Source organism: Pogona vitticeps, chromosome 2 (assembly GCF_051106095.1).
Source record: "Pogona vitticeps strain Pit_001003342236 chromosome 2, PviZW2.1, whole genome shotgun sequence".
Classification (NCBI taxonomy): domain Eukaryota; kingdom Metazoa; phylum Chordata; class Lepidosauria; order Squamata; family Agamidae; genus Pogona; species Pogona vitticeps.
This window is the reverse complement of record NC_135784.1, coordinates 193637712-193649915: the sequence shown is the minus strand read 5'-3', so window position 1 is coordinate 193649915 and position 12204 is coordinate 193637712. Positions and strand designations below refer to the sequence as shown.

The 12204-nt window shown below is 44.3% G+C and overlaps 1 protein-coding gene across 1 annotated transcript in view; it reads left to right on the top strand.

Moving 5' to 3' along the window:
- Positions 1–2162: 2162 nt before the first annotated feature.
- SCNN1A (sodium channel epithelial 1 subunit alpha) overlaps positions 2163–12204 on the top strand; it is a 35056-nt gene continuing 25014 nt past the window's right edge. The window contains exons 1-4 of the mRNA XM_020804156.3: positions 2163–2537; positions 7329–7377; positions 9698–10106; positions 10495–10750. Of these exons, the coding sequence (XP_020659815.3) occupies positions 2529–2537; positions 7329–7377; positions 9698–10106; positions 10495–10750 (723 nt within the window). The 5' untranslated portion in view covers positions 2163–2528. The remainder of the gene's footprint in view (positions 2538–7328; positions 7378–9697; positions 10107–10494; positions 10751–12204) is intronic.

The following is a 12204-nucleotide window of genomic DNA, read 5'->3' as shown; positions in this document are numbered from 1 at the left end:
TTTGCACTTACTCCTGTCAAATTTCATTCTGTTGTTTCCAGCCCAGTGCTCAAGGCTATACAGATCATTTTGAATTTTGTTTCTGTCTTCCAGAGTACAGTGGTGCCCCGCATAGCGATGTTAATCCGTTCTAGGAAAAACGTCACTATCCGGAAAGATCGCTATACGGAAAGTAAAACCCCATAGGAACGCATTAACCTCTGTTTAATGCGTTCCTATGGGGGGAAAACTCACCGGTAAGCGAAGATTCCCCATCCGGCCGGCATTTTCGCCACCTCAGTAAGCGAGGGCAGGGCGCGAAAATGCTGCGGGCGGCCATTTTCTTGATCCAGCGGCCATTTTGGAGCCGCCGATCAGCTGACGGGCGGGCTCTTGGGAAGGAGCACAGGGGAGGGCTCCCCCGCGCTCCTTCCAAAGCGCCCGCGGCTTTTTCGGCCAGCTGACGGGTGGGCTTTTGGGAAGGAGCACGAGGGAGGGCTCCCCCATGCTCCTTCCGAAGCACCTGCGGCCTTTTTGGCCAGCTGACTGGCGGGCTCTTGGGAAGGAGCCCTGGGGAGGGCTCCCCCGCGCTCTTTCCGAAGCGCCCGCGGCTTTTTCGGCCAGGTGACGGGCGAGCTCTTGGGAAGGAGCGCAAGGGAGGGCTCCCCCGCGCTCCTTCCGAAGCCCCTGCCGGTCAGCTGGGGGAAAATGGGGCCTAGCGATGCAAAGCGATTTTTCCCCATAGGGAACATCGCAATGCAATCGCTTTTACCATCGCAAAATCCGCATCGCTATGCAGATTCGTCATTAAACGGGGCGCCCGTTAAGCGAGGCACCACTGTATTAGCTATTCCACCCAATTTTGTGTCATCCACAAAGTTCATTAGCAGTCCCTGCACCCCCAATCCAGGTCACCAATAAAAATGTTGAAGTGCACAGGGCACACGACTGAGTCCTGAGGTACCGACTTGTTATCTCCTCCCAATTTGAGAAGGAGGCATTAATCATCATCCTCTGAGTGCAATTCTCTACTCAACTGTGTATCCACCTGACAGTTGTTCTATCCAGCCCACACCTAGTTAGGTTGCTAATCAGAATATCATGGGGCACTTTAACAAAAGCTTTGCTGAAGTCAAGATATACTATGTCTACAGCATTCCCTCTGTATGTCAGGGAGGTTACCTGATCAAAAAATGAGATTACATTAGCCTGGCACATATGAGTATTCTCTACCTAGAAAATCCTGGAAAGGATCTCCGTAAATCAGAATTGACTTGACGGCACACAGTTATTATCATATATCTCCTGTAATGCAAAATATTGTTGATATGGTCAGACTTCATAGGAATCCTGTAGTTAAATCCTAATGACAAATCAGCCAACAAAGGAAGCTAATTTACATCATTCCAGAAATGAGAGAAGCTTCTCCTGTGGTGCTTATATTTTCTTAAGAATTTCCCTTTTCTAGTCACAGGCTACTCCTCACATCTGTTTTTTGCCTCATTTAAAGGACAACGATCATAAAACAAGGCAGTTAAATGAGGAAAATATGCCAGTTTTGCTTTCTTCTGCATTTATTTTTGTAAACTTTTCATCCTAAATATGGCATTTAAAAGAAAGATAACTTTTTCACCTATCAGTACTGGCCAAACTCGATAGGTAGAGCTGTTTCCAGCACGGAAGGGATCATGTTGTACTTCCATGTTAAAGATGAAGAATGTCTTAGGGGGGAAAAGTGGCAACCCTAATTTCTCATAAACATGGTTGAACACACCGGTACCTAGGCACAGACTTTGTAAAACATTGAAAACCTGAGCCTGGATGGATGAATCTATTCATCTGGTTTTCTTTGACATTTGGACTTTAAAAAAACTATTAATTTCTTCCAATTCCAGGTATGTAGATATTTGGAATGGGGGGGGGGGGTATAAACATGAACTGAAAGGAATTTTTCTTCCATTCCCTCAGCTAAGATACATACAGAGAGAGGCATGTGTTAGATCAGTGAGCAAGAGATGCAGAAATAGAGACTGCAACATACAACAAGAAATCAGAGTCTCAAAGTAGTTATTCTAATTCAATGGAGCATGCTTCCCTTCGCCCCTGAATGTACTGTGAGGCAGTGGGTGCTTCCATTCCTCCTACTCTCCCTTCTTCTTCTTTCCCGCCTTCCTCTTTCCCTCCACTTTTTCTTCGCTTAGCTAGGGTCTAACGAGGAAAGACGGTGCTGCGGCTGCAGCTTTGCTGGTGGTGCTGTGGCTGCTACAGAGACTCTTCTTTCATCCCAGCCTCTCTCATGGGCGGGGAGAGGCAGGGAGGGCAGGAGCAGGACAAGTTGCTAGATTGATCTGGAAGGGAACCAGTTTAATCCCAACCATCAAGACAAGGGAACTGCCAGCAAGGCAAGGGACAGCCTCCTGAGATCAGGCCAAAAAAGCCAGCGAAGGAAGAAGAAACAGCTGTACTGGAGGGGAGACCCCAGCCACCTGCTGGGGGGAGCAGCCCCTCCAGGGAGAAAGGAGTACAACAGAAGCATCCTCCCAGGCAACATGCATGAGGTGGGTCTCTTGTGGCTTTGAATCCATTTCTTTCCCAAGGCAGGGCAGAGGGAGATGGGGCATTGTATCCCTGGGAGCGAGGAAGGGCAGATCCTTGGAAGTGACAGAAGGCAGGAGCGAAGCACATGGGCAAGACGCCGGGGAGCCAGCCGGGGAGGGAAAAGGCAGTTATTTTCCACTAGGACGACAAATACAACCTTCGTTCCAAATCCCTAACTAAACAGGGTTGCCAAGTGTTTTGTGGCTTTACTGGCCCTTCTCAAGTGCTTTTAGCAGCGGCCAGGTGTACAAAGGCTTAGCAAGTGGTACTTAAGTTCCTGCTAAGAGACTGTCACCGGCTGACATGCTGGAACGTCAAGCTGCTCTTTAAGGCACAGCAGGGCAAGTGAAAAAGCGGGCTTTTTTTTTTTTTTGTCGGTAGATCCTTTGCAGGTTCAGTCCTTTCTTACCCTACGATGGGCATACGTGCCCTTTAGAAGCGTGTCTCCCTTGTGGTGCTGAAACAGCTGCCATCCACGTTCCTCTCGAAGGAAAAAAAAACCCTCTTGACATCCCTCACCCCAGACCTGAATGAAGGTACATCACATACTGAAGTACAGTACAGGATGTCTCTCAATGTCAGTCTCGTCTGTCCTGCTCTCTGCACGAACCCCCAGGGTTACACTGTTTTTATAGCCATTCCTTTGGGGGTGTGTGGAAATTAACAGTGTTCTTTGTGCCTCCTGAATTTTTTTTAAACAATTAACTAGAGTTACTTGGGGAAAAAGAGCACCAGAGAAAGAGAGGAAGGGGTGTGTATGTATGTGTGTGTTACAATATACATTGTGTATATATGTATGTATTTGTCTATGTATTTTATTTATATGCTGCCTCTCTCCCCATAAGGAACTCAGAGTAGCTAACACTAACCAAAACTATAAAACAATCAATAGTTTTAAAATATAAATATCACATTTAAAACATATCAAAATTAAAATCAAGATTAAAACATTTTTAAACATTTTTCCAAAATTGTAAGTAAATAAACAAAGTATTCCGAGACTCTTATTGTTTAAAAGCTTGTCTGAAACTGGAAAGACAAGAGGGAAGGGGCCAATTTGGCTTCTTGGGGCAGCATGTTCCAAAGCCTGGGACCTACCACTGAGAAGGCTGAAATGAACTTGGGAATGCGGTGGAATCTCCCTGGAGGATCTTAAGAGCCTAGAAGGCTCAGCTGGAATGACACAATCCTTCAAATAGCCTGGACCCAAGTGGAATACATAGGCTGAAAGTGGGTGATGCACCTCTGTATGTGCACTGGCAATGATGCCATCATCAGTGGCAAATTAGCGTATCTCATGCACCACAAATTGCTGAAGGAAACATGCAGTCAGCAGTGATTTGCCGTTCCTGATAACATCACTCCCATTCTGCCTGTGGAGTTATGCAACAGAATTTCAGCCATCGTATCATAATGACCAGAATCCTATTGGTGTTCTTGGAAGATTTCCATAACTTGCTGCAGGTGATTGTGATTCATTGAAAAGTGCTGAGACATGAGTCACATAACTAGCCAGGCACCTGATTGTGCAACCAAGCTTTATTGAGATTAGCAATGCGATTCTTGCCAATTTATATTGTATTGGCCCAAATCCTGCTGCTTAGAGTAGTTAAATTACACTAGAGTAGACCCATCGAATCAGAGGCATTTGGTGAGTTGCCTCCTCCATAGATAGAGGGCTCTAACTTTAACTGTGACTTCCTTTAGTATAGTAATTTGAGTTAGAGTAGGCTCATTTGAATCAATGGAGCTCATGGAGGAGTTGATTCACCAAATCCCATTTGGTTCAATAGGCTTACTCTAGTGTGATTTACTACTTAAGCAACAGAATTTGGCCAGTATACTGTAATATAGTACTGTATAGTATACGCCAGTGCAATCAATTTGTATAGAAAAAAATATCAAAGTCCATTTCTATATTTGGCAGTCATTCGTTTACCAAATGACAGGCAAAAATTATGAATTAAAAACAGCTTTTTGGGTGTGAGTGGGGCGGAGAAGTTGGAAGGAAGGAGCAGTTCTTTAATTTTTTCCCTGCCCAGTGCTTAACAACTGCAATTCCCTATGCCTCTGTCACTGTGTGGAGCTGTTTCCTTTTTGGCTTATACGAAGGAAACATAACAAATGAAATCATATGTATTGTTCACAGATCTATCCTGGTGATTATTGATGGATGGATGGATGGATGGATGGATGGATGGATGGATGGATGGATGGACTGACTGACTGACTGACTGCATTTTTATGCTGCTTTTCCCCCAGTGAAGGGACCCAGTGTGGCTCACAAAAACAAGCCAACTAACATCACGATAAGTTATTGCATCAAAAGAACAATTAAACATATAATAGTACTAAAACAATTATTTAAAACCTTTGTTTTTAAAACAGTTTGAAACCCCTTAAACGCACATGCAAACATACATAAAATGATGATGATGATGATGTGCAGCACCCAAAATCAAAATTTCCCCCTTCCCACTTAGTTCTTTAAAAGTATTGCCTTCGGTTGTCACCGGACAGGCAAGAGTCTCCTAAGGAAGGGGCTTTCCACAACCTGGGAGTAGCCACAGAGAAGGCCCTCTTTTGCATTCCCACCAGACATGCCGGTGAAAGTAATGGGACTGAGAGGAAAGCTTCCTCTGAAGACCTTAGGAGCTGGGAAAGGTCATGTGAGGTGATGTGGTCCTTCAGGTATGGCATAGACCAAGTCATATAGGTCATATAACCAGCACTTTGAATTGGGCCTGGAAATGGACGGCCAATGGAACTGTTAATCTGCAACCTGTAACCAAACCTAGTCTGTAGGATAGCTGTAGCATTTTGAGCCAGATGAAGTTTCCAAACACTTTTCAAAGGCAGCCCTGCATAGAGTGTGGCACAGTAATCGAAGCAGGATGTAACCAAGGTGTGTGTCACAACAGCTAACCTGGACATCTCCAAGTATACAAAGGGGGGTATAGCGTTTGATTTTATGTGACAGTGAGTAGAATAGTGAGAGGAGTTCCCTTCTCCCCCTTCCTTATCTGTCCACATGGCCATAGAAGGGACTTTTTTTTTCAGGTTGGCACCCTTACTGGACTATACCAAGGGGGATATTCCCGTGTCGTTTCTGCTAAATTTAGCAACTGCTTTTCATGCTGTGGACCACACTAAGAACATCTGGCAGGTGTCTGGGGCAAAACATTCCAGTCAATCCATCCCTTTTTTGTTCCAGAGGACTCAAGGAGCCTATAAGATTCCCCATGGTACAGGGAGAGGCTGTGTCATCATCACGAGGGTTGTGCTGTAGGGTTCTTTAAGGTCACATGGTATCAACAGTGCTGTTCATTTACTCTATAAAACTGCTGATTGTGAGCATGTTTAACACTGAGGCCAAATGTCATAAATGCTTGGATGGCACCCACCTTTATATAAGGGTTCCGCAGAGGTGATGCCAGTAAGGAATGCGGGAAATTTATTATTATAAAAATTATTTAATTTTTGTTAACCTTTAGAACTGTTGGGTTAATAATGCTTCATGCAACCCTAAATTAAAGATTAACATAAATTAATTTTACATGTGCCCTTTAAATGATTACAGTTGATGAATTAATTTCCAGATCAATGTCAACAGATCTGCTATAGCATTAATACTTCCAGGCCCTGGATTATTTTACCATGTTCATCCATGCTTCTGTAACTTTCAGCCTGATTACGCATTGCTCTCTGTGAGGTGCTGCTGCTGAGAAGCTTCATCTCGTGCAGAACGCTGCTACAGATCTCCTGAATGGTACAGGAAAGCAGAATTTAGACTAGTAGTTACAATGGCTGTCAGTTTTATACTGGGCCAAATTTAAGGTGACCTTTAAAGCCTTGCACACTGTGGTGTAGTGGTAAATTTTGGAGGTGCTCCTCACAACAATCCTCACTGCTAGTCCCCAGTCATAAGAAGAGTCCAAAGTTCAGACCATTGGATGAGTTCTACCAACCAGTTAAGAGCAGGTCTTTTGTAAAGCTTGTGGCTCTTAACTGCCCATTCAAGACCAAATTATCTGTAATAATATGAAAAGAGTGACTAGATACATTCTGAATAGGTTTATGCTTTCTGAGAGCAAAGAACTGAATAGGAGCAATGTCATGGCTTAATTCCTAGGAAACAGAGACCACAGTAAAGGGAGCTCTTCCTGTCTAGGCTTGATAAAAGTGCTTTCTTGCTTTCTTTATGAAAATAATGCAAGACTTTATTATTATTTTTGGTCGAGATAAATGACCCTTCTATTCTATTATGTAACCCTAAGTAAATTTTCAGATAAGCTGAAGCAGCACTTGTTTTCTGGCAGCATTTCAAGGCAGTGATTGGAGACCAGCATTAAATATATATCTGAGGAATGAGTACACAGCCAAATACATGAATGTAAGCAGAGCCCTGCATCACAAAAAGCATGATGTGTTACTTTGTTAAGCAGGTGTATTGTTGTGCATACAGTGCTGTACATTTCTTTATAGCATGCTTTTTTGGAAGTATTTCCTTATCCAAGTATTAGCAGATGTGGAATTTTCCTCTACCTGCTGCTGTTCGATATATCTAACCATCCATCATTCACACAACAATGTGCATGGTGTGTAACATTAGCAAAATGAACAGTCCTTGGGCAAAAAAAAGGGGGGGAGGGGAGGGGACATGGGAGGTCAGCAAATGCACTTGCATGCATTTGAGCTTGTATGGGAACAAATGCAGTCATGTTTACTTTTGTTTTCTTTTGTTCTCTTAGTTAGACACACGGAAGACTAATGGGCTGAGCCGAAGGCTTCGTGGAAAAGGTAGACGTCCTGTGGCTGAGGAAGTAGATTGTAATCCGTGAATACCTGCCCTACAGTAAATCTGTTAGTCTTAAAGGCGCCATAAGGAGGATAGCATGCTTGAAATACATGAATACACCTGCCTCTTTGAAACCTGTTCTAGGGGTGGGTGGTCAGCTTAATTCTTACCCATGTCACTTTCCCATGGGTTCATTCATAAACCCCTTCCATCCTACTTCGGCATTGATGCATAAATTCAAAATGACAGGAGGGGATTGAGACATACACGTGTGTTCAAATATGTACTTTTGAACCCATTTACATGAAAGTAAAGCAAAAAAGCAAAGTGTGCTGCTTATATACTGCCTCACAGTGCTTAAAGCGCTCTCTGGGCGGTTTACAGTTTAATTATGCGGGCTACACATTACCTCAATTTACTGACCTGGTAAGAATGGAAGACTGAGTGAACCTCCAGCCACTACCTAGGACTGAACCTGTGTCATGAGCAGAGCTTTGGCTGCAGTACTGCAGTTTAACCACTACACCACACGGCAGTACTTTGTAAAGTACGTACAAAGGGGACTGAAATACAGTAGGATACCCGATATCCACAGAGCCGGTAGCACGGGTTTCTGTTGATGCAATTGCCACTGTTGCAACCCAGCCTACAGTTTGTTCGCCCACATACACTTACCTCCTTTTTGAAGGATAAAGGTGGGATAAAAAATACTTTTACTAAAAGAATTAGAGATACACATTTTAAGCAGATCTCAAAATAATTATTTGTATATGTATTCTATCCTAAAATATGTAATATCAAATGCATTTTCCAATCTCTCCTGAAGCAAAAGTTGCATTGCAAAATTCAGAAAAGCATGAAACACTAAGGCTACCTACTGTATGTTCTGATTTACATGCTACACAAAGAAGTCTGTATGCAAAATTACTTTGCATTAGCATGCACAGAGAGAGAGTTTCTTGGGGACTGAAATACAGTAAGATACCTGATATCCACAGAGCCAGTAGCCCGGGTTTCTGTTGATGTAATTGCCACTCTTGCAACCCAGCCTACAGTTGTGTTTGCCCACACGCACTTACCTCCTTCTACCGTCCTCCCCTACATAGACAGTAGCTAATGGTTTGCTGCTGTCCACTGTTTCCAGTATCCGGGGGGGGGGGGTCTTGGAAGCTCTGCCACACAGATACAGGGGTCCTACTGTAATCCTGATTTGGAGGCCCATAGATGAAGACAAAAGCACATGCCTCTCGTGTGAGCACTTGCTATTATACAGAAACCAGAGAGTACTGGATCCTGGGAATGTCCTTCAGTGAGGAGCCAAAATGTCATTAGTAGTATAGGGTAGGCTTTTCCCTCTATTCCTCTTTGCTCACAGATGTCTTTGATAAGATCATGAGAAAGGGCCTTCTTGGTGGCTGCTCCCAGACTATGAAATTCTCCTCCAAAAGAGACCAGGCTGCCCTCTCCACTGTCCTTCTGCCTGCAGCCAAAGACATTTTGGTTTAGACAGACCTTTGGCGACCGATAGATTGATGCAGGAAGGCTTTCAGTGGTACCTTGTGAGGAGGGTGCTCTGGGCTTCCCCAGTGAGCGGTGTGTGCCCTCACCCTGCGACCCCTAAGGGGCCAACAAAAACCTCCAGCGGCCAGGTGACAGGAGGGCACAGAGAAGGAAATGGAGGCCCCAGTAGGAGGGAGATGCCAGGGGTGGCTGAGCCCCACCCCGGGCGGAGGCCACACTCAGCTGGTAGGAGCCTACTGTAAGGGAGACAAAGGAGGAAGAGGGAGAGGACTCATCTTCCTCTGCAGGATCTGAGGAATAATAATAAAAAAGTTGAAATCGAAGTATGATATTTGACAGCATCTGACAATTGACATATATTTATATTTGGCTTCTGACAGCTGCCATGCTGTCTATTCCCACCCCCCACCCCACCCCAAATTCATAAGTCCTTGACAGTTAGTGAACACCTAACAGTATTGTACAATGCTTAGACTGTAAGCACTTAAAAAATAACAAGATACAAACCTATGTTATAAAAGGTGCTGCAAATTTCTTTCCAGCATCCACACAGTGTTTGCATGTATTACATGTTAAGTTTAAATGTACCTACCAACATCAAAATGATCTGTTTAGAAGCCAGTGGGATTGACTTCGGCCTAATCGAGCCGAGGAGTGGGCCGAATGGCCTTCCTATTGCTGAGGTAGAATTTTATACTCGGAATGTGAGTTTTAATTTTGAATGCAGACTTCCACTTTGAGATGTTTAACGGTAAAACTGGCAACGGTAAATGTTGAATATTTGTGAATACCCTTTTTCAGCTTTCGTGATAACCATGAATATTGAAAATCAGCCAGAAAGCAAGAGGATAGAGTGTTTCAAACAGGAGGCAAAGGAACAGAAGATGAAGATGGAGCCAGAGTTGGAAGAGGAGAAAAATGAAAAAAGTGAAGGTCTCCTAGAGTTCTTCAGTTCCTACCAAGAGCTCTTCCAATTTTTTTGTAACAACACGACCATTCACGGGGCCATCCGTCTAGTCTGTTCTAAGAAGAACAAGATGAAGACCGCCTTCTGGTCGGTACTCTTCTTCCTCACCTTTGGCCTTATGTACTGGCAGTTTGGAATTATCTATAGAGAATACTTCAGTTTCCCAGTCAATTTGAACTTGAACCTCAACTCTGATAGGCTTACCTTCCCTGCTGTCACGTTGTGTACTCTCAACCCTTATAGGTAAGCCTTGTGGGATAATACACTGCCAGGTTGGGCTGACTTCCATCTTGCATGCTCTCCTTCCCCTCAAACCCTGAAGTATGTGTGTTCTGTCGGTGTTACATACAATAAGAGTTAATGCCCAGGATGTGTTATCAATTAAAGCACGATGTTATGTGATTCTGGGGTATAGATTCCTGCTTAAAAATAAATTTCTTGTTGAATAAGCTCAAAAGTATAGTACACTTGCTTCATCAGTCTTTCAAAGGATCCCCGTACCAAGAGACCTGCCATAAATTAGTAACTGGTCAAACCATAAGCCACTGCTGCTCTACTGCATCACCAAAGGTAATTGTGGGAACACTGACCTTGGATCCTACCCCTCAATTTTTTTATTTTTTTATTTTAGGTATAGTGCTCTTCAGAAGGATCTGGAACAACTGGATTACATTACCCACCAGACTCTGATGGAGCTGTATAAATACGATATGTCCCTTGGGCAAAGTAACTCAATGGGTCAGTCATCTCAGAAACGCAGCTATAGAAGTCTCTCCCATCATGTCCAGCGCCACCCATTGCACAGACACAAGCGTGACAGCCAAGCCAGTGTGGAGAACAACAATCCCCAAGTGGGAAAGGATGATTGGAAGATTGGCTTCACCATGGTAAGAACAGGTCCCTTTCTGTATCTCCTTCCCATTTTTAGCCTATCCTTTCTCATATGATTCTCTCCCTGCTATTGTTTTGAAATCCAGCATTGATGTCAGCTCTAGCAGAATTCAGAAACACCAGATACGGAATTCTCTTCCCATACTCCATAATCTAGGATTATTCGTGGCTGGACGGTTTTTCATTAGATCATCCTGTTCATTTCTCCACAGACAAATTAACTGATCTTGTATTGGAAACTACCATTACACATTTGAACAATGATTACTAGGGTGCACTAGCACCAACATTCAGATGCAGAATTCAAATTTAGGATTCAGAATTACAGATCTTCAGATTCAGGCTTCTGAATTTTAAATATCTGGCATTTAGAGCTAGCCGGGACTCCATTACAGTCAGTATGAATACTATACAGATGTTATTTCCCCTGCCCCTTTAAAAAAGACAGACAAAAAGTTTTTAAAGGGTTTCTCTCTGTCTTCTGACACTTTTCCCAGTGATTGTGTCTAACAAAAAGAGCGTGCACCAACAATCAGCAGTGCTTAGGTATTAGGAAATGACTGAAACAGGCATACAGTACTGATTGAACCCTAAACAGTGGGAATGCCAGCAAGATATACCAACAGCATTGGGGAAGCAGAAGACAGGTGGCCACTGGGAAGTAGACAAATAGCCTGAGCAGCGATGGTAGACAGACCTGTGGTGGGTCTGTGGGAACTGTACCAAAAGCATGGGGCACGGCACAGTTGAGGGAGTGAGCACAATCGCACTCAACTGTGAGCAGCAGTGGGAAGAATGAAAGAGACAGAAGGAGGGGGCAGCAGACTGAAGCATGGCATACCTAGTCCTGTGAACAGAGTGTGTCGTGCTCTCTTATTTTAAAGGGACTTCCATGAAGCCCATCCATGGACTTTAAGGAAAACAAGTTTATCTTAAGAGCTAGGATCCAGGCGGGATTGGAGTGCCCTTTGCTGCTCCAGCACTCTTTCAAGCAGGTAGAAAGCGGAATTCCATCAAGTTTCCCCCTCCTGGGTTAGGTGGTACAGTGGCAATCCCGATTTTTCTTGTTTCCGCTTGTAACAGCTCATTGCCCTAGACATCGTAGTGAAAGTGCTCTGCCACCTTTCTGGCCCACTGAGGTCTGTTAGGGGCGCATGTGTCTTTCATACCCTGCAGTCCATCCTGAACTACTAGGCTGAGAGTGTGGGCCATACACCATTGCCTCTTTCATCTGCCCAGCCTTCATTGCTGCCACCATACTTGCCCCATTGTCTGTGACCCACAGGCCTTGCCTTTCTGTAGCTAGACTCTACTGCTGCAGCGTGGCCCTCAGAGCCTCTTAAGTGTTGTGAGCTGAGTGGCTGCCCTCCATCACAGCCGCATTCAACAAGGGTCACCTGTATCCTGCCCTTTTGTGTCGCCCTGTGCCTGATGCCTCCACCTCTCACCA